This window comes from Typha latifolia, chromosome 7, assembly GCF_019914945.1.
Source record: "Typha latifolia isolate L0001 chromosome 7, TyphaL0001v2, whole genome shotgun sequence".
NCBI classification, from domain to species: domain Eukaryota; kingdom Viridiplantae; phylum Streptophyta; class Magnoliopsida; order Poales; family Typhaceae; genus Typha; species Typha latifolia.
The window spans coordinates 2,183,092-2,205,833 of NC_133092.1; the positions used below are offsets into that span (position 1 = coordinate 2,183,092).

At 36.5% G+C, this 22,742-nt stretch overlaps 2 protein-coding genes and 1 long non-coding RNA gene across 4 annotated transcripts; 2 read left to right on the forward strand and 1 right to left on the reverse strand.

Moving 5' to 3' along the window:
- Positions 1-200: 200 nt before the first annotated feature.
- LOC140791989 (uncharacterized) lies at positions 201-16,629 on the reverse strand. 2 transcript variants are annotated; one of them, XM_073142738.1, is made up of 17 exons: positions 16,144-16,629; positions 14,922-14,994; positions 12,597-12,662; positions 11,791-11,856; positions 11,614-11,696; positions 10,585-10,636; positions 9,291-9,356; positions 6,835-6,902; positions 6,707-6,755; positions 6,543-6,627; positions 6,326-6,427; positions 4,661-4,712; positions 3,845-3,896; positions 3,651-3,767; positions 3,122-3,515; positions 2,520-3,016; positions 201-1,226 (listed from the first exon to the last, which is right to left on the reverse strand). In XM_073142738.1, exons 1-17 carry the CDS (start codon positions 16,371-16,373, stop codon positions 510-512), a joined length of 2,769 nt encoding a protein of 922 aa, XP_072998839.1. In that variant the 5' UTR covers positions 16,374-16,629; the 3' UTR covers positions 201-509. The 2 variants fall into 2 exon arrangements, with proteins under 2 accessions (XP_072998839.1, XP_072998838.1); XM_073142737.1 differs by having other exon boundaries at positions 2,520-3,515.
- Positions 16,630-16,686: 57 nt separating this feature from the next.
- LOC140791992 (late embryogenesis abundant protein Lea14-A-like) lies at positions 16,687-17,599 on the forward strand. Its single transcript, XM_073142743.1, has 2 exons — positions 16,687-17,109; positions 17,199-17,599. The coding sequence occupies exons 1-2, from the start codon at positions 16,904-16,906 to the stop codon at positions 17,446-17,448; spliced, it is 456 nt and encodes a 151-aa protein (XP_072998844.1). The 5' UTR covers positions 16,687-16,903; the 3' UTR covers positions 17,449-17,599.
- Positions 17,600-18,551: 952 nt separating this feature from the next.
- Positions 18,552-22,338, forward strand: LOC140791993 (uncharacterized). Its single transcript, XR_012109665.1, has 5 exons — positions 18,552-18,923; positions 19,018-19,129; positions 20,819-20,887; positions 21,209-21,269; positions 22,046-22,338. It is a non-coding gene; the product is annotated as an uncharacterized lncRNA (long non-coding RNA).
- The last annotated feature ends 404 nt before the right edge of the window (positions 22,339-22,742 follow it).

Genomic DNA, 22,742 nt, shown 5'->3' on the forward strand with positions numbered 1-22,742 from the left:
AATTTACCATCATGTAGAATAGACTCCAAACAAGTCTGCAGCATCAAAAATCTGTATTGTTGAGTAAAAACACTCAACTAGTAAGAAAACTGAGTAGGTCTAATTGATCGATGTTAATCACTAATTCGATGCAAAATGCCAACATCAAACCATTTGATGGTGATGGGCTTGAGAACCAACCGTTAGAAGAACTATTCAAATATGGTAACAGAATCTTAGTAAATTTCAAGTATTTGAAAGTTTATCTTTACAAAATCAACATACAAGGAGAAGGAAACTCCTGTCCCCTAATGTTAATAGTAAACAAGGATCATAATGTTACTATTTGCATAATGTTTCCTGCAACAGTCTGACCTAACATCAAGTTATCCTCACCTAAACCCCGAGTACAATGGATAAGGTAGCTTCACCAACAATTTACATCATTTGCTATTTTTTTTTTACAGTTGCCACTAAAACCATGGATCAAAACTTGTGGTTACTTCCAAAAACAACGGCCCTATTGACAGTTATCTGTTGGAGCTCCCTTGTTGGCTGTTCACATCTCCAAGCCTTTTGTTAGGCTGCTGCTTTACAAGCGCATGAGGATTGATACCACTCGATATTAATGATGAAAGTCGATTAGGATTAGAGCCAGCAACTGAGGCAGGTGGCCGTGCTTGTGCTGACTGTGCAGGAGGAGACAAGTATTGGTTAAGGGCGGCTGAGTAAGCATCACCAGTGAGGCTTCCCCTCATTCGCCCTGTTGGCCTCCAGTGTTGCTCAGATGGCAGCTCCTCAAGACCATCGCTCGCAAACTGTATAGTCCTGCTCCTGTCAGCAGTTGCTACAGCAGATGAAGGCACATGCGCTGTTTGAGAGTGAACTGCTGTACCATCTGCTAGCAATCTCCCATGTTGAGCTGCAAACAGGAGACCCCGATGACCTTCCAAACTTCCTACTGTAGCACCTATGGCATTTTGTGATGCTTGTGAAACTTGCGTTGATGGGACACCAGAAGTCTGTCGAACATTTAATGGTTGGGTTGTGGAATGATGTATCGTCTGATTTGGTATCTGACCGGTAGTCTGATGTTCTGAGGGAAGCTGCAATGAGGATCTATAAGCACCAACTCCTCTCAGTTGTTCTGGCAGTGTCCCTGTTCCAGTTTGGTTTGGTGCAGGAAGACCAACAACCTGTTGCAAAACTCCAGATGGAGTGTTTTGCTGGTCCTGTCCATCTCGATTCTGTGGATCAACAATGGGTTGATTCAGTAAAAGAATCATAAACAACCAACCAATACCGACAAAGTTACATGGCAATGAAAGCCGGTAGTACCAGTCAGAATAAATAACAGTTCAATTTTGGATCCACATAAGTGTATTCATAAACCAGTACCAACTGTCACAGATATGAGTATTTTCTTTTAATGACATCTTGATTACATACAAGTATTTTCTTTTAATGACTTCATGTAGCATTTACTTGAAGGCAGATATCACCTTTTACCTCAACTTGATGATGCTTGATGGCTGCAATTTAGATAAATTTACATTCCTTAAGGTCAGGAACTCGGTATAATTACAGCATGCACTAAAGCATCGACAAACTACTCTGGGTTGTGAATAACTAAATCATTTCTGTTGCTAGTTCTTATCAGAATGTAGATTCTATTGACTACAGACCATCATTCATTCAAATAATATCAGTGAAAATTTAGAGTGTCAACCTAACTCCAATAAAATCCAACTTTATCATGAAAAGATCAAAGCCGAATCACTGGCTTTAACAAAGAAAATAAAAGGCACACATATGTTTAATATCCATATGTTAATTGACAGGTCAAACATGTTGTTAGTAGCTATCAGATTTCACTAGAAGTATTTTATCAGAATCTATCACATGCTTTATACTTTTGACAGAAGAACTCAATCTAGAGCATTGAGGACGAAGGGTTTCCTACTGATAATATTGGATCAGGATTTTGCAAGTTGTGCCCCTAAAGATATGGTGTTTGGTTCCCCTGTTAAACATCCAAAGAATGATGATATTGAGTTTCTAAATACCCCTTAGCTTAAGTAATAGGCCAGAGAAGAGTAGAAATATAGCCAGTGGCACTGAAAGTCCTTTCCTCATTTCTTTCATTTCAGGCATCTACATTTCTTCATGATAGTTCTGATGCATCTACTCTTAACTCCTCTTTTGAAATCTATGAGTTATTCTGTCCTCTCCTTCGTTGATTCATTGCAAATTTTATAGAAGATTTGAGCCACTCTGGGCATGGCACCAAAATTTTGACAGTCTCACACATTCGATCCATGGAAATAACTACTCATCAAAAGGGTAAAGATGGGTACATTTTGTGTCTCCAGATCACCACTGGAGAAGCTTATGCAGTCAGATGCCCACTTTTAGTAAGTTTTTGTCAAAACTTGAAAAGTCTATACTCCCATAGATTAAATGCATAAAAGTCCAACTCAAAGCAAGTTGGTAATGTCATATTCAAGGGCAATTATAAATCAAATATGATTTAAAAATACCTGCAATGACTTAAGCTGCAATGATGGAGTTGCTGCATTAAAAATCCTTGGCATTTGCTCAAGTCCCATATCACGTAGTGCACCAAACCTGTCCAGTGATGCAGTTGATTGAAGTGATGGGAGAGATGCAGAGCTCAAACCACTAGGAAGCGTGGAATTATAGTAGGCCAAGTTCCCATGCAGTCTTCTGGAAGAACTGGGTGTTTGTGTTGGCACAGGAAGAGCCTGAACTGCAAAAGGTATTCTGTCGACATGCCTCGCTAGCGGCGACCTCCTACCTCCATTGCTGATCATAGAATCTCCATAATTTAACTGTGATTGCATATTGTCTGTAAGCTGCCTTGCATGTGACACAGGCTGAAAGGAGAATGGTGACTGTGAAAGTTCAAATCTGGCTGTTGAGTCTCTATCAAATGCTGATAACAAAGAATCTGTGATAACAGGATTTAGGACAGCATCAGGCACAAGAGAACTCAAGGTTCCAGATGCACGGAAACCTGAATCATGTACTGGTGCTATTAGTCCATTTGAGACAGAAGTTAATGAGAATGATCCATTTAACACAGAAGTGGATGAGAAGTTCCTGAACAAATCATTTTCACCTATATGATATGGGATTTCTTGACTGCTCACTGATGTACGAATACTTGGAGGATCGGGGAGTAAATCTGAGGTGATGAATCCATGATAATCCATGATAGGTTTCCTATCTTCCATCTCAAAGGTAGTGTTTTCACCTAAGTTTGTAGGTCTCCCTACTGAAGGTTCCAATTGTCTTGAACTTACAGGGACGGTACTTTCATCATCTTCTTCCATTGTCAGATCCACAACATCAGGTAATGCGGTTACATTAGTCTCCAGACTACGATCTTTCTGTCCTGCATGTTTTCCACTGGCCAGTTGATTTATACTTCCATTTTGTTCCAGAACAATTTTCCAATATCCATTAGCAGACATAACAACATCGGCAGTATCATCTCCCACCTCTTGCAATATCTGGAAAAAAAATTAAATCATGGAAAAAAAAAATCAAAGCCCACAGCTAGAAATACTAAAAGATCCTGCCTTGACCATAATCTCATGAATGCATAAGTCAAAGCTCAAAATTCGATAAATTCTACAGGTACTTGCCTTAACCATATTTCGATCGATGCGTAGGTCAGAAATGCTTATAGGCGTGTTACAACACGGACATCTCCAGGATGGCTTCCTTGAATTTATTTCCATGTAATTGTCATAATCAAAGCACTAAAACAGGAAAATGGGTGAAAAAACCATAACAATATGCTATTGTCAGCTACATGAAAAGGTTACAAAAAACTGACCTGATGGTGTTTGCAGAGATGTCCTCTAACGGGAGTTTTTATGCGTTTAAAACTGGGCATAATAAGCCAAGAAAAAAGAAAGAATATCAACTCGAGAATATAGATCATGTAGGAAGCATCTTTAAGTGATCAAACGAAATGCACATCAACTACGGCCTGGTAGACTATTTTCTTGTCTTCACAACAGTAATGAAGAGCAAGATACAGAAGTAATTAGGACGAGAATGACAGCAAGAAATACATGTAGCATTTACCTATATGAAAATTTAGAAACTCATTGCAAGGTGATCTTAACCATTCACATAAAGTTTCTGGCATAAATGAGAAAGAGTTGGTCATTGTTCTAAGATTCACCCATCCATTCTAATCTCCTGGATGGAAAAGCTAGATACTAGCTATTCCTGATGAAGCCTTGATGAGGTAGACTTTTGCAGCTCATTTCCCTTACAAATCACAGGGTGGTCCCTCTTCTTCATAGCAAGATAGTATTATACCCTTTTGTAGGGGTTAGCACTTATGGTGTCAAAAGAATGGAAAGTCAAGACAAGCATGGCAGTCCTTTCTGACCTGTATTGCACTAATGTCTTGAACAAACAGACAGAGAAGCACCTTAATAATGATAGTTAATAAAGTTTAAAGCATTCTAGTGGGTAATATTGATAGCATGGAGACAAGCTATCAGTGGAAAAGCTTAAAACATTCTAGTACTGTAAATGTTGATGTAGAGAAACACGAAGTATGCCAGAGGAAAATTAAGTCACAAACATGGCACTAGAAGATGAAAGAAATAGTTTCCAAAACAGTATAATATAATACCTTATTGGACAATTAAGTGATACTCTTGATGGCCCCTCAACTATCTCAGCATCTACAACAATTTAGGATATGTTTTCATGTTACAAGCACATCTCAAATTCCAAATACAGACATAAATCATTATAGAGAGTAATCACAGAAATAGGAAAACATTTAAATCCTGATGGACACAAGCAGAACATACGCTAGAGCGAAAAATACAAAATGAGTGCCATTAGTGTTTCTACAGTAACACAAGGTTCCTCTATCATGTGCTTTCTGCGATGTCGTTGAATAATAGTTGATACATGGAGGCAAACTTACAACAACAACAACAAGAAAAGGAAAAAGAAAATACAAATTGAGAAGCAAGTGGAAGTTGTAAATAACTTTTAGCAAGTGGTGCTACTCAAATGTAAAGAATTTATTTTTTCCAGTTGCTTCTTGTAATAAAATCACATGTTGCAGATCCAAAGCATTTTGATGAAATAATAAGACAGCTTAAAGAATTAGGGGGAATTCTAGTAAGTTCCTTAGAATGATTCCGTGAAGACTACTAGCCAGTAGTGTTCCGATTACTAAGGGCTTCTTTTATGTAATCACTAATCACTGTTCATGAGCCAAAATAAACAATGATACTAACTCAGGGATTTCGTTGTCAACAGTAATATGTCTATTGACTGGTGGTTAGAAAGTGTCATCAACATGGTGTCACGCCAAGACCGGCGTGGTGGTAGTGCCATCGATAGGTCTTTAGTACTGGTAGGGAGAGAGGGAGAAGACTCACAAGAAAGGATCCACGGGATAGAGGAAGAGGAGCAAGGAGGAAGAAACAAACAAGAGGAAGGGTTTGGCTACATTGAGGGAAGAGGAGAGAGGAAGACAACATTATGATTCTAGGAGAATTGGTGGGTTTGGACCACAGAATTCAACATAAGGCCTGAAGCGACATGGTTTTTAATTTAGAACTGGCAATGTTTGCATAGTATCAACCACCGTCCTCTTCAACATCCATTCACACGGTCACTATCGAGAAAGGTATACTGAGCAGCCCATGGAGCACAATCTATGTATATCCATTCATATGGTTTAGATATATAAGGAAGAATAAGGTGCTATAGGTTGGGCTAGGTCACGATGAAGTTGTCCCTACCCCACCATCCAATACAAGCTATTTTAAGGCCCAAGTAGAGAATCGCTTCCATATTGTGTAGAATCAAAATTTTTGAATCAACTCAGAAAATGATTTTTCTAATCTTTTACGTGAAAATGAATTCACAACCATCGAAAGATAAATAAGAAAAAATGGTGATTATCAAAGCCCAGGTCATGAGGACTTCCACTTTAATGGATTATCTCATGTAAACAATTCTTAATCATATGTGAAATTTCAGCGATACATTTAGTTAAAAATGAATTTCCCTAACCCAGCATAAAAACGGCCACATAAAAAAAAGCTAAATAAACAGTTGCCCATATTGTAACTAGAAGATCTTTGGTTGTCCTGAATCCTGATAACATGTATTGCATTTGTTTAGATTGGTTAGCGACAAATCTGTTAAGGTGTAGTGTAATGGACAACAGTGAAATGGAACATAATATGCCCTATACTGCATGAGTAATGAGATACTTATCAAGCTCCAATTTTCAAACTCAAAAAAAGGGCAAATGAGTTATTTTTCTTACCTGAAGCAGGTTCAGCAACTGCAGGTTGAACATAGTCCTCAAGTATTGGTGCATCAAAAGAATTTAACTTGCTCATAAATGCTATTGCAATGATATAATTCCCTGTGATATTTAATTTGAAAAGATCTGATTATAAGCGAAGACTAGCAAAAAAGATATGCTTACGTCTTTGTAAAGATTTTAATTGGATGGTGAAGCATCCTAAACATACACATACCATTAAAATATCCGATTGACTGGATTATATTGGTCCCGTACTTGAGCATTTTAGTAATATCTGTAGGGAATTGAGGTCCAGTATCCTGACAAATGATGTCCATCAAACAGAGAACTGAAAAGGAAACTAAATGGTAATAGAAGTAATTGTAAGAACCTACAGACCAATGAGATAGTAGTCCTTCTCTCCACAGCCTTTCCATTTACCAAAAAGCTGCAAAGAGACAGAAAAACATTATATAAATTTAGGAGAGATGTTCGACATATCAGTGATGAGCTGATGAGAAATATACCTCACTTGTGATGGACTTATTATACAAGATGATGTCTCTAGATTATCTGTTTGAGCGACAAATAGTCTCTGCAAGGGGAATATGAAGTAGTTACTTCAAACAAGCTGATATGTCAAACTTCAAACAGTTGATCTACAAATTAATGACCAATATTTGAATAGACAAAATGAGTATGGAAATACTATTGACATAAGGTTACCTAAAATCTTTAGTCAAACAAAAAATTACCTAACATCACAACTTATTCTTCATACATTCATGTAAAACTTCACACAAAAAAATGTAGTTCAAATTATCTCTTTCAAATGGCTAATATAAATAACTTCCTCCAAACACTATGATGTGGCATATGTATGAGCTTATTGAACAATCTGCAAGTTCCATGAAGAATCACTAATTGGGCCATATCATAGGATTTGGTCCTTAATGTCATTGTTTACACCTACACAAAAATATACCAGGAACTTCTTAGTATTTCCTATTTTACATGGTTTTTAATGAATTATCAAGTGTTAATTAATTTCTTGAAAACTAAACATGTCACCATGTGATCAAATTAGTATATAGGTTAGCACCAAGGAGTTTGTGACTCAAATTCTAATTGCAACCTTCAACAATTAGCTTGTGAAGAAAGCCACTTTAGAAGTAATTTGAATTGGCAGCAGCTAATGACACTTGCCCAATGTATCATGATTAGGAGATTGACTAGGAATAGTTGCTTGAATGCTACTGCTAGCTTATAACCAGTGCACAGGGAATAAGAATAATAATAACAAACTGAAGAATACTATAAGCCAGTTCTTATCAGATAATCCCACAACCAATAAATGCAAAGTTCCAGAAGTAGGGATAGAATTTAGATAGCTAATGTGGGGACAACTTGTTGGGAGCTTCTAGGGCTAACCAAAACATAGGGAGAGGAGGAAAAGAAGACTGGTAGGGTGGAGTAGCATTTCGATCATTCTAATCCAACATGTATATTCTTACCTTCTGCTTATTTGTAAAGATGCATTAGCATGGCCGACAGATGGGTTTCTATGATGTCATTGTACTTTACAAAAGCATTTGATGCATCATTGAGAAAGCATTTTGAGAATGTCCTTCTAATTTTATCTGAGATATGAATCTTAAGATTACTCACTTTTGGTAGAAACCAAAGTAGACCATAGACAGGAAGCCCTGAAAGTATTCTAGTGGTGGTGACTCTAGCAGGCTAGAAAGAGATTCAGGCACGTTGGAATCTAGTCTCCAGGAAATCTAGTGCACTACTATAGTGGTGACATGAGATGTTGGATGCTAGTAAACATTACGGCTGTTTTGAGATGTTAGGCACTTAGTGCATATCATCTATTCTAACAGCATTGAGATGTTGCTGAACTTCTAGATTGTTTAACTAAACGATCTCATGAGATTGTGACATAATGTAGATACGTCTAAGACCTTGTATTAATAATTTTCAAGTTCCTCTATACATGAATTCTAGAAACAAGGGTGCACAAATATTTTATTCTTGGTCAGTCATACTATTACCTATGATATTGGAAAGAATTCTCTCCCATGATATCTATGCAAAATTCTTGATGGTTTTAAAAAATTTCATTCACAGCTTGACAGTTGACAGGATTGGTTGGCTCACTGTGCTTATCATTATTTCAAGTGAACAGATAGAAAAGAATATGTGAACTATGAACAAGGCGACACTTCGGCATCTCTACCTTCATATTTATTAATTCTTAAATCTGAGCTAGTTGATTTTTTGTAATATTTTGTTCTAAGATTTATCACCAAAACTTCAGTTATTATGTACTAGAAATATTTTCTTTTCTTTAGTTAAAGGTTTATGATTTGATAATATAGTCTTACGTTTCCCTATGACATAAACAGAATATCATCTGAGACAGCTAGGCTAGAAAACTGAAAAGCAGTGTGAATATGATCTCAGACAGCATGGTCTAAAAGAACAAAACGTGGTGCAATCTATGCCATGACTTAGACTTAAAACTACAAGAAGGGAATAATATATAGCTATGTACTACCAGTTCACTATCTGGTTCGGAAACCTGTCTGAACAGGCTAGTGAAATCTACCGGCAGAATAAGCAATAGTATTAAGCGACCTTACACTCATATTATAATAAATACAGTAAAAATAAATTAACAAAGAATGGCCAGTGATATATCCTACATTTATTTAGTTAGCCCATCACAAAAATGAGAAAGGGTGGGGATACGATAGAGAACTTGTCCCATGTACCAATTAAACAAAGAATAATTGAGCTTATACAGATAAAAGTATTTCCAAATTTCAATGCATGCAATTCAGGCTTTAGTACCAGATTCCAATTGCAGAAAATATTGCTCTATAAAGTTTCAATCTTTTACCGAAAAGCATCAGTATTTTAGACTGATTCTTTCAAAATAAAGATACGATAAGATTTTGCTTTAGAAGATACTTACAATCCTTTCATCTGGAGGTATATTCCTCTGAATGTAGAAATCAGTCATAAGTATATTGTAACCATGCTGTGAAGGAGAAAATAAAAAATGTCAGCATCTTCACTATTTGAAAATTTAAAACTTCCCAAACAATAAACAAGCAGAAAGAAGTATATTAGAGAAGCACCAAGTGTGCATGTCTGTGGGATGCATGTGCATGTATATATGAGTGTTTATATGTAATAAGGAACATGCTGTAGCCCTTAGTCCCATAGGAATCAAACAAGAAACAATGTATACTCATATAACTATTACAACAATGGCAACACCTAAGTCATTAACTCAACACAAACTCTCTAGATTCAGCAATGGATAACAAGGTAGGATGAATGCATTGCATAAGCATTAGCAATATTGACATAGTTATGATCTATATGTCTCAAAATTAAATCTAATTGCAGAAGACAAGTGCAGAACCAAAAATATAACACACAAACTAGGAGGCATGACAACACATAAATAAGCAGTTGTAGGAGCAAAGATGTGCAATTTGCAAACCAAATACTGTTATCCTTGTGTACTGAATCGTGTTTAGGAACAATATATCAAATATTGAGATTAAGTCGCAATGACATCAAAAAAAAAACTTTTAACTGGTTATGGTAACAAGTAACAACTTAACATAATGAAGAAAATGCACTTCCAGCATAGGACCACAAGTACAATGACCAATTAAAGGTTATGGTGATCAACATAGTAAACAAGATGGACGACCTATAAGGCTAGAACACATCAAATGTGATGCACAAGGCCGACGAGTTATATAAGCCAAAATACATGTAGCCAACAACCCTAAATTAAAGAAAAATAATTTTGTATTCAGAGAAATAGTTGGCAGAGAAGTTGAACAGTGAATAACTTAAACACCCTCAAACTAATATGTCAGTGTAGACATCTTCAAGCATATCATCAATGTGAACCATCAATTAAGTCATAGTAATGCCCAAGAAACATAATATTGCTTAATCTTGTTTACCACGATCTGATATTCTTCTTTAAGGATTTTTTTCTTCACAAAATAGCCTCAGCGTTGGCATTACAAAAAGAAATCTTTGCATCAATATTATCTAGGCAACAAACTGCAATAAATGTGACTTATAATGACTTATACATAGATCTAATTGACTTAGTTTCTCCAAAAAAATACCATGCTGAGTTGAGATATTTTCTTCCTGAAAATTAACTACTGAAAGTTAATATCAGTTGTATTGGTTCTCATCATAAAGTAGAAAAACTAGTCAAAATAGCACCAGACCTTCACTTCAAAAGAAATAACTAGAAGGCCAAGCTTCAATTGGGGATAAAACCTGGACATAAAAGGACCATTAATGAGTGTATCAGATATAGCAGCAACATAAACATGTTAAAGAGAATACATAACTAAACATAAACCTGTAAATATTAGACTGAAATTAGCTGCTAATTAAGAATAATATTGAATTGGATAAAATAATCTAAGTTAAAACAGATTGAACATTCACTACACGCATAATGAGAGTATGAGACATATAATCACTAGAGTGACCATTGAAGGATGTAATCAACTACTATAAATACTAATAACAAAGCAAAGATAACTATGAACTAGAAAAATATATGTTTAGGAAAAACAAAAAAGATGGTCCAGAAATAAATAAAAAACCAATAAAATTTTCTTCACATATAAAAAGATATGATATGAACATAAACATTTTACCAGTACACTTCTCAGAAAAAGTCTATTAGAAACAGGAAATTGCACAATTGTGTTTAATTTATCAAATGGAACAACATTGTGGAGCTATGAGATGTATGCCATAAAGTGAGGATCAAGAAGAATCATTTTCTTAAGGATCCCTTTTGACTTTTCAATATAGATTATAGGAAAAGGTTACCAGTTGAAAGATTAAGACTACTTCAACAGTTCAACTGACACAAAGCATTCTAGGCAGGTCATATTTCATGGACAACATGTCTTCGAAAGTCATTCTCCAAGCAACAAACACTAAAATAAGTCATGCAAAACTAACTCAGTCCAACAAAGACCTGACAGCTATGTTTTAGCCATAAGGATGAGGGACAAGCTAGCATATTCCCCCTCGCTATCTTTTTGTACTTCTTATACATCACATAATATATAAACATGATTTAAATATTTGAAACCCAATAACCACTCATGATATACCAAATAAGCAAGTAGAGACTGATCACCAGAACTGACTCGGAAATATACTATAGTCAATGGTAAGGAACTTTCTCTAATTCATAAGGATAACAGTACAGTCATCGTCCATTATGGTTGTACCTGCTCATGATTTTTGCAATGGTATCAAAAGCATTACCAACAACAGTCATGGAACTCGTTGACATACAAAAGCTGCTAAACAGCTGCATGGATAAATTTTGTAGTTAGAAAGATGCCATAAAAGCCAACAGAAGGATACGAAGAAGAGGAAATTTTATCCAGATAAATTTACAAAACCTCTTTTGCCATGCCAAGAATTTCATCACTATCACTAGCTTCAAACCATCCATTTGTACAAGCACTCTGCAAAACATTCAAAATGATTGAAACTGTAGATATTTAGATATGCATGGAACTTCTACAAGAGTATGTGAGACAACTACCTTGTCAAAAGTACATTTAAAGAAGTAATGGAAATAAATCAATCAGCAATAATCATAACATGTGAAGATAATATACATCAACTCATATCAGATTCCCTACAGCAAGGAATTTACTACAGGCAACAGTTGTGTCCAAATTAAGTCCAATAGATCTGTGGCAAAGGGAGCCATCAACTTGACCCCACTCAAATAAGAAAACCCAGCCACACTGCTATGTATCATACTTGTGCCCAAATTGAACATCTCCCATGGACAAATGATGAATTGAAAGGACATGCACTTACATAATGCTACCAAACAGTATCGTAGAGTGTGAAAGCCTCCAAAATATAACTGAAATTTTAACACGATGTGTGTGTGTGTATGGCTAAGTAGATTTCCATTTTAACTACAAAAGTTGCTAACTCCCCATATTTACAAAAGTAATGCTCAATGCATGCATGTCAATTATAAAGCCATACCAGAAAATCCTTGATCATGATTTTGAATAACGAATACTGTGCTCAACAAGAAAAGTGTACTACTCACCCAGTTTTCTGAGGAGGTGAAAGTGGAAACTTCAGCCAGATAGGCGAAGAGAAATATTAGCTTACACCAATCACTATAATTCATAATAAATAACATAATTTTACAGACATAGATGAAATATGTGTCTATTACCTTAGCAGAAATAAATAGCACCATTAAAGCAGACTGAAGAGACGAGTCGCTCCTACGCTGGTATACCTATGCACGATTCAATTGGCCCAGAAAAACAACAAATCAGATCAGGAATGACAAATTCAATTAGATAAAAAGTAAAGCATTCCATAACAAAAGTAGTTTCTTCAACTTAACTTGGATTGTCAAAATAAATAGAAGTTTGCTACAAAAATAAATAAATAGCTAAAAATAATACCATGGTTCAATGTTTTAGTTTCAGTAAAAAATGAAACATTTCAGAGTTACGCTAGATTTCGGCGTTTCAGTTCCAAGTTTTGGTTTTTTCTGCTTTGGTCATTTTCTTTAAAAAAAATTAAAAAAATATCAGATTTAAATTAGTTTACTACCATTGACCATTAATTAGGAGAAAGTGAGGAACTTACGTTGATGTTACCAAATTTATTGCCGCTAATTAGAGTAATCACTATTGCTACTATTGTTTTAAATAAACTAAGGCCATATTGCTCATGTTACCAAATGTATTTCAACAAGAAGAAATTAATGCTATGTTAACCACATATTTACATATTACCATTAATTAGAGAAATTAATAAGCCATTCCTAATATAAGCCATTTAGGAATTCAGAGGAATTAATGATGAGTAGTAATCATTGTTTTGAAAAACGGTCACATGGACTGCATATGCGGCCACATAGACAGTGACAATTGGTCAACTGCCCTGCATATGCATTATGTGGTCCTCATATGTGGCCCGACTGCATATAGGCCGCATACACATCCGTTTGCATATTTGCCATTGACAACCACTTATGCGCCACATATGCATAGGTGTCCTTATACGTATATGAAAACAATATGTTGTGATATTGAGGTATCAACTGAGCTTCAAAATAATTTTTCATTGATTAATTTTGTCAATTTTATTAGTACAATTAAAAAGTAGCATCCTTAGTGGATAGGATATCTTGAAAATGATTCTCCATATACTAATTTGCATTCTTTTACCTATTTATAAGCTTATTATATTATAATGTTCAATACACTAGATAGGAAAGTTATATATAAGTTATTTTTAATATTTTATTGCTAGACAGCATACACCCCTGTGTACTGCATATGTGCTATGCGATGACATGACTGCCTGCATAACACAAGCAATTTTCACAACATTGGTAGTAACGGAAAGAGATTATTTAAAGTTAAATAATCAATGTTGATATTACCAAGAATGGAAAGGATCAGGCTACTTTCAATCTTAAAGCCCAATCTATCATCTTAGTTGTCCATTCACTTTGAATTTATGGTTGTGACTAGATTTCCTATTTTACAAAACCCTAAAGGTGAGTATAGATTACTCATTTCGGACCGTTTTGGCTGAAATGAGGTCGAGAAACGGATCAGCTTTGGCTGAACTCAGAGTAGCAAGATGAAACTCATTTATTTACTAGTTACGGCTATCTTTATGGATCGGGCTTGGCAAAAAAAGATCAGCTTTGGCTGATTTTTCAAACTATGAATAATACCATTGACCATGTGAAATAAAATACCATAGTACCGGAGTTCGTGCAACCAATTATAGATGAAATTCAATTGATTTCATTTAAATGAATTTTTTGGTGGAAAATAATGGAATTGAAATGATATCTATCTAATCTTGTTGTTTGGAACAAAGTAGGAATTCATTTCTTTATGGTCCTCTTTCCATTTAATCCTTCAGATTCAATAAGGATGTAACAAAATTAGGGTTAGTTAACTTAAGTGACAAATAAATTCCACCCAAATCTGACCTCAAATCATCGGATTTCATCATCTATACTGAAATCCATCCAAATCCACTGAAATCAATTGAAATCACATCACTTAATGGTTCCAAGTAGTGGACTTGGATAAACTAAAATTCCAAATCAATTAAAATTACACAAATTTGGGTTTCCAAAATGGGTGTTAACACAAACTAAGAATGTATATAATAAAAAACTAATATGGGCAAATTGCGGTTAATAAAGCTGGCATCAAATGCTTCCAACTTCCAAATGCCCTTCTAATTACCAAGATAGGAAGAAGAGAAGACTTAGCACTACCATCCGACCAACCTTCTATTTACATAGTCAAATATGAAGCAGCTATCCTATAAAACTTGATGTGCATATGTAGATAGTGCCATCAACTTTAACTCTAGAAATTCAACAATATAATTGCATTCAGGTCACGAGCACTTAAGATTCCATCTCATTCTAGACCTCCTCATGAACACCAATATATTTTTCCTTCCATACACAAAAAAAATCAAGTAAAATCAATATAATCTTAATCAAGATCACCTTCTTTAGAAGCGCAGGAATACGATGAGCCATAGGAGGAACATCATTGCATGAGAGTGCATAGTCGATGCCTCTGTGTTTAAAGAAAATTCATCCAGTAAAAAAATGATAAGTCTTCCATCAAGAGCAAGAATGCTAAAGTAATCTGGTTTCATAAGCATAGGAGAAAATGAAGGACACTAGAATTGTGATAGTCCCTCTCAAATATGAAGAATTTGAAATACAGAAGCTATATAAATATACAAAAGGAAAAGATTTTATCCAATTAAGATATAACAAATTGAGATTATAAATGCGCACAACTGTGATGGCAAATGTGAAGCATGATGGATTATCATTCAATGTACCTCAAAAGTTCTGCATTATGACACTATATGAACCATCGACATTCATGAACCTGCGAAATTAACTACTAACAATATAATCGCATTCAAATCTATGTACATTGTATAGGTATTTCTGCTTGCATAAGGATGAAGAAAGCCTAAGGGCTACAACCTAAATGAGCTTCCAACAAAAAAATTATTTGGAATTTAGAGAATCAGGCAGTGCAATGCCAATGGGTTGGCGAAGGTTATCCAGTTATCCATAAAAAGGAGAAATAAATCTATCATGAAAATGAACATAAAGTTTAAGATAGGTATCTTTAAATATTTGTCCATATCACCAGATGTAATTATTTCCTGCACATTTTGCACAGAAAGCTATTTTAAGCATTCTTACAACCTTAATCCAACCATACTAGAGAAAGACTTTTTACTGACCATTATGTGCTAACAAAAGTCACTTCAAGAAATATTATCTTTCCGTACTAAATTATATTATATAAGTTCTAGCACAACAAAAGAATAAATAAAGAAAGAAAGAAAAATGAGGGCATCTTTCAAATTACCAATAAAACGAGAAGTTGTTAATCGATGATAAGAAAAGGATGCAGGTTACATCCACTATTCACTCCTAGAATAAAAGTTGTTAGAGACCACCTACAAAGGAGTTTCTTTGCAAAAAAGAAAAAGATGAACCTAAATTTCATCCTAACTGAGATTTTATCCATTGTATATAATATGACAAAAATACAACTCCCGGCCCTTCTACACGGTGCATTGCAAAAGTAGTTGGATTCAAGAATTTCTCTGGCTGTATCGAAACATCGTCTAACTTCTCAAAACAAGAATAAGAACAAAAGAGAAGTAGAAATTGAAGGCAAGGGATAAAACCAAACCTCGCTAGGGCATAGCAGAGTTGGAAGAACTCGGGATTCCCCAACGCAAGAGAACCATGGAAGTAAGCGGAGAGGCGGTCGGCGACGGCTCCGAGACGGAAGGAGTTCACCGCCGTCGCCGTCACCAGTTGCTCTGGTGGAGTCGCCGACGCCGCCATAGCCCTAATGGGTGGCTGGAGAGGATGAGAGGCGGGAGGAGGACGAGGAGTAGGAGGGATAGCATTCGCCATTGCTCCGTCCTCAAAGAGACGAGATGTTTCTTCGCCTGGAAGGAAGACCACGAAAACCAAGCGAGTTCAGGAACGGAAAAGGAAGCGTTGGAGAGGGTTTAAAACCGCTCCGAAGTTCGAACGACACGATAAGGAGGTCCGGTTTCCGTCCGGCGGAAGGAGGATTGCAGTTTTCTCCACGTGGCGGTAATCTACCAGTACTGAGGTGGGACGGAGGGAGTTTCATATCGCCTGGGCTCGCATCACAACCGAACTCAAATTGGGCTTGGCGATACTGAGCCTAATAAAATTAGAGCCTATTCACGTGCAGATCACATGAGAATCTACGGAGAAAGGGGGAAAAATATTAACAAGGCTATGTGGCAAACGAACAGCCGCTACACCATCTCGGGGATGACAGGTGCCCAAATTCTTTGCAGTGGCGTGTCGCCTCTAGACACATCTATAAGGACCGCTTCCTGCTCTCTTCTCATGGGCATCTACCAGCAGCCCGAATAGCGACAGGAATAGCGAGGACTTTTATCCGGACAATGGCGCATCTAGTCGACAAGGCAAAGGAGTTCGTCGTCGACAACATCGTCCACGTGAAGAAGCCGGAGGCCGACCTCACCGACGTGTCCGTCAAGCACGTGAGCAGAGACTCCGCCACCTTCCACGGCCAGCTCGAAGTCTACAACCCCTACGGCCACTCCATCCCCATCTGCGAGATCTCTTATTCTCTCAAAAGCGCCGGCAGGTATAGTATAGTATATTCGCGTGCTGTTCTTATCCCGTACCATATATATGTAAATATAACTTATGCGTGAATAACTTTTGTTATCCAAGGGAGATAGTATCGGGGACTCTGCCGGATCCTGGGTCCCTGAGGGCGGAGGAGAAGACGACGATGGAGATACCCCTGAAGGTGCCGTACGATTTCCTGGTTAGTATCATGAAGGACTTGGGGAGGGATTGGGACATAGATTACGAGCTGCGGGTTGGATTGACCGTTGACCTTCCCATCATTGGGAATTTTACGCTGCCTGTATCCAAGAAGGGCGAACTCAAGCTTCCCACCCTCTCCGACATCTTCTAGCTTTAATTTCGTTCCATTTTGGCTTTTAAACGCGTACGTGTATGGGCGTTCTTTTGTCTAGCTTTGGGGAGTGGGATATTATGAATAGCTTTATTAATGAAGCAAGGTGAATGATAACTTGTTTAAATAAAACTTTGCAAAGTATCAGAAACTGCCTCCACTCGCGTCTGATTGGGTGTCGATATGTGCTTCAGCAAATTATGTCATTCCTATTGGCATAGTTTCTTATGCACCGGTCATGATGCATACCTGTTAGACCCACACGGTAACGATGCATAAAGAATCTAAGTTTGAGTTAACTAGGTAAATTAAGCCCAACTATGCACGGGTTCCGAGGCCCAAAAGTAATAATCCAATACGCCTTGTACTAGATTTATTACCTTGTGGCTTTAATCAATTGATTAGCATCTAAATTGTCACAGGAAATGGGTCGACGTCCGTATACCTTGATAAGAAGACAAGCAAATTTGATTGGCTTATATTTACTAAGATGAGCAGTCAAGTGCACGAGAATTTTTACCCTTATGTTACGTCTCAATACGTCTGATTTGACTTATAGAGTGGACCGGAAACGAATCACAATGTTACATTTTCAAATAAAGAGTCCCAACATTTCGATGCATCCAAATATAATGGGCAAGAAATGGGCCACGAGGCCCACGACATCAAAACTTTGATAAATATCTGCGTCGAAAATGACATTTCAATGGATCCAAACTCAATCCTATTTAGGCTGTCAAGAATGGCTCAGTGGCACACGAGCAAACTCAAAAAACCGGCAGAGCTCGAGCTCGCTTTTAGATTTAAAAAAAATTGATCTAGTTGTGTCGAGTCATAACAAACTCCGTGAGGTGAGCTCGGAGCATCGAACTATTTGATTAGGACTCAATTATTATAGCTTTTAATATATATATATATATAATTAATATTAATCTTTTAAGTTATTAGAACCTATTTTCTCAAATTCAAACCCTAAGTTAAAAAAAAAACATATATATTATCTACAAAGACTAAATCACAGATTATACAATCAAATCTAAATACTATGTAGGTTTACAGTATTTATCAGAGCCAATCTAACTTTTCGTTATGTCTTCTTTTAGTATTTATCAGAGCCAAGCTTGAGCTGAGAAAAAATAATCTATCGATCCGATCCGAGCTAAGCTCAGCAAGCCCGAACTCTTCTCGTTTACGCATGTACTCCTATTGCATACAAATTGAAGACGGATCGTCTCGTATCAAATCGATGCAGTTCTTTGGTGGCTCCTCGGTTGTGGAGGCAAATCCCTCCCCGGCGGCACCGCCGGGATCGGCGACCGGCTTGGCCTGTAACAATTCGAGCATGGTCTACGTGTTCAACCGCGCGGGAGTTTGCCTCCTCAACCGCGAGTGCCACCGAGCCCTTCGAACCCTCGACACCAACCAAGACCACAAGCTCAATGTTTGGCCTCCTCTTCTCGCTCCGATCCTTCCAGGTATTGCTATTTCTCTTTCTTCTTTATTTTCTTTCAACTTGATTTCAGAAAACAAGAGTCGATCGATTGGGCTTTCTTTGGTCTTGTGGGACAGTGCGGAGAAAGGCTATCTCGGGGTGCCGCTACTTCCGGGGCGGGGGTGCTCATTTTATAGTTTTCGAACGAACACTTGCAAGCTACTTCACGGGAGCTCCTCTGGTTTGAAGGTATTATCATTTTGATCCTTTTGTTCTGAAATAAAGAATCTATGATTGTATCTCTATGAAATTGGAACTGCGTGTGCATGTGAACTGATATATTGGATTGGAAAACAGAAGGGCCAGCTTAAGAGGAAAATTTGGACAGAGTTGGTCGATTCGTCCTTTTGCATTTGGTAAATAGTGTGTTGAATTGCAGTCAAATTTGTATGTCTTGTTTTGCTCCCTCTCTCATCTATCCGGTGCTGGAAACCGATGAGAGAGTTCTCTTTTGCTTTCCTCATGAAGGTCTTCTCTCTGGCTCCTTTTCTTCTTTTGTTGGGATTGAGAAGCTGAGAGGGGTGTATAAGAGGTTTAGGCTCATATGTTTAATGCGAAAGAAGTTTACTACAAGAAAATAAGCTCCTAGTGATAGGAAGGAAGAATACATTTTACTTTCAAACACTAAGGGGTTGTTTGGCTCCATTTAGTTTAAAAAAACTGCATATACACGTATAAAATGCAAAATAAAAACTGCTTTTTAGTTTATAGAATGTACTTTCCAAGGGCTAAGTTGAGCTTATATGCAATATCTTGATATCCACTTCAATTAAGTGAATGTTAAAGCATATTATTTTAAACTTTAATGGAAAAAAAGAGAAGATATATACTTTTATCTGCATTGATTTCTCACTTAACATTATAGATGCTACATCTTGAAACACGTGAAATCAAATGGCCCATAAATCCTACTTTAAAGTGTTAAAATGCTGTAAACAAAATTTCAAATTTGCCAACTAATAATGAAATGCCCACTAGTCGTTGGACCAACTAAAGATGAATCAAAGAGAGAGACCGCTGGGGCTGAGGGAAGTGATGACTTTAGTAAAAGTTTCAGGACAAGGAAAAGGTGTTCAAAACAGCTTGAAACAATGAAATTATAGGTTAGATCTCTCTAAATGAAAGTGTAGTACAGGGGCCATGAGATCTTGCCTTTGAATTCAACCACAGGCTTCAAAAGAGGATAATTTCTTGTCGAGAACTATCAGGAGTTCAGGACAATAACAATTGAGTTAACAAATAATAAGAGATGAGATGAGAGGGGCCAAAAGTTGTAGAGGAGGATAAAGGAGTAGTGGAGAGGTTCGGGAATAAAGGATGGCCTAATGGACCTCTTTTCTATCTCTATGAAAAAGGGGAGGAAAGAAACAGCACAGGACCACAACCTTAAAGAATGGCATGGGTAGCAACCTCATTAGCAGCTTCAGACCTAGCAATCAGAAGTAGCTTGTCTCAAGTAATCTTGACATTCTTGTATAAGAGAATATCTAATGGAAGCAACACAGACTTTGTACAATTTTCTGTGCTTTTCTAAACAGCTCTTCACTTGACAACCCATTGCAGTTGTTATCATGATTACTGAAGCACTAGTGTAATATTCCAGTCAATTTTATATGTTATAAATTTACAAGCCAGGGTAGGTTCTTCAAATTTCAAATGCTTCGAATGTTGCCGTCTTGCTTTAACCAATCCCTAGACATTAATGGTGATAATGACTATCTCTTCTTTATTTAGATGATACACGATTGAACCATGACATTTATTTAAGGTTTTATTTCTTAACATGATACAGAATGCATACTCATCTTTTATATGGCCAAGCTTTTTAATTCCTTGCAGACAATACATCATGCTGAAATTAATTTCAACTTGATGCAGATTATTTTAGTTACTCATCCTAGGACAAGTGACCAGCGGGAGTTATTGAAGTATATATACAAACTTGATGTAAGTATGTCTCTCACACTTACTAGATGAATTTTGCAGTTCTTTCTTTTTTTCCTTGTACTAAGCAAATATGTAATCAGTAAAGCTGTGGCACACTTATCAAGGGATCAGTCCTGCTCTTCTTTACATTTGATATTCAAGTTTATGCCAATCCCTGTATCACTTTATAGTATTATTCTTCTCATTTTGGTCATTGTTCAATGTTTCAATTCTCTGATCATCATACTCTGGCTTTGATATCATGTTGACCACTCTTTACATTTCAAGGATAAATTTCTTGCTAAATGTGAATTTATTGATTTTTATCTTCTTATATTGTAGGTCTGAGCTCTTCGATAAGAACCTTGATCAATATGCAAAAACTATAATATAGCTTGCTGAGGTAATGTTCTATGATTCCATCTTATCCTATCATTTACTAATGATACTTTGTTAGATGTATTTAACATACCAGCTGGTGCTATTTTGGTTGATCAATTTATGACTGTTTGATTATGCTTTCCCTTGACCTTACTCTCATTACTCTAGTGATTTTTTGCTTTCATAATATTTTTTTGGTTTTAGAATATCTTCAATTTGAATAAGAAAATCAGTTGACTTGTAGAAAAGGAAATAGAATAGAGAGAACCTTTGGATGGAAAGAAGATAATGAGATGTTTTTTGTGTTCATCTTCTTTCTATGGTGCAATCTCATAATTGGTACAATCTGCATGAAATTTCCTTCATGACATGTATGAGATTTTTAATGATTAGGAATCACAATCCTCCTAACTAGTGGAGAAAGAATCTTGTCAAAAGATTTGCGAGTCTTGCTTCATTTACTTTGGATAACCTCTTCTTCATGTTAAAAGGTTTTAGTCAGTAGGCCACTGCATCTTAGCTTATCTTTTTGCTGCTAATTGCTAGAACAACTCAAGTTCCATCAGGATATATATATAATTGTGATACACCGGTAAACTTCCATTGAGATACACTAGTAAACTTTTGCTCATAATAAGTTCTTTTCTTTTCTCCATCATGCACCATGCATTTAATTGGTTGGTTATCAACTTATCACGATATAACTGAAAAGCAAGAGAGTTATCCTCCTTGTATCAGCAATTCTATAGCTTGAATAAGTTACTGCTAGTGGCTCTGAAACATCGTTGATTTCTTCAGGTTTTCTTTTTCTCGGTTGCTATCTTCAGCTATCTCTCACCATTTCGAGACAAACCTGACCTCGAGGAAGATTGTATTAGATGTAGGTAATCAGAGAAATCTTTCTTCAATATTATGTAACAAGCATTTTTCTCTCAAAAAGATATTGTGTGACCAGCCTCTGATGGAAGAAGCATGATTTTTACGAAAATATGTTTTATTCTTCCTACTTGGGAAAACCACCTTTGTTGTTTGAATGATATTACTCACAGTTTAAAGTCAACAAAGGTATTACTCAGAGTTAATAGTGCAAACATTGTATGTCATGCAAATTCTTTTCCTTTTGATGCTTAAATTTTAACAATCTAGCTTTCTAACAGTACTTTGGAGCATATGAACCTCTTGAGTTGTTTCCAATTTATAACATCTCGCCGTGACAACCGTGGCATCACTTTCAAAAGTAAATTCCAAACTTGATGGTTAAGCCATACCAAGGTAGAGTGCTCTATTAGTTGTTCTAAGCCAAAAGGGGTAGAAAGAAAAGAAAGTTCTGATGCAGAAAGTCCTCTACATAAAGATCCTTGAGGTCATTGGTTTGACTTCCACCGGCAATTTGCCTGAAGAATTTGAGGGAGAGAAAAAAAAACCTACTTTATCCTACACTAATAGGCCAACATTAGTGAATCGTGAAGACAAAAAAAAAGAAGGAAATTTTAGG

Bases quoted from the DNA above. Each gene is read 5' to 3' on its own strand.
- LOC140791989 (XM_073142737.1), bottom strand. From the start codon at position 16,373: ATGGCGAATGCTATCCCTCCTACTCCTCGTCCTCCTCCCGCCTCTCAT. The intron at 11,857-12,596 runs GTAATAGACACA...AATGTTTTGCAG, and splicing joins TGCTATTTATTTCTGCTAAG to AGTGCTTGTACAAATGGATG. The intron at 6,428-6,542 runs GTATGTGTATGT...TAAATATCACAG, and splicing joins GTCAATCGGATATTTTAATG to GGAATTATATCATTGCAATA.
- LOC140791992 (XM_073142743.1), top strand. From the start codon at position 16,904: ATGGCGCATCTAGTCGACAAGGCAAAGGAGTTCGTCGTCGACAACATC. The intron at 17,110-17,198 runs GTATAGTATAGT...TTGTTATCCAAG, and splicing joins TCTCTCAAAAGCGCCGGCAG to GGAGATAGTATCGGGGACTC.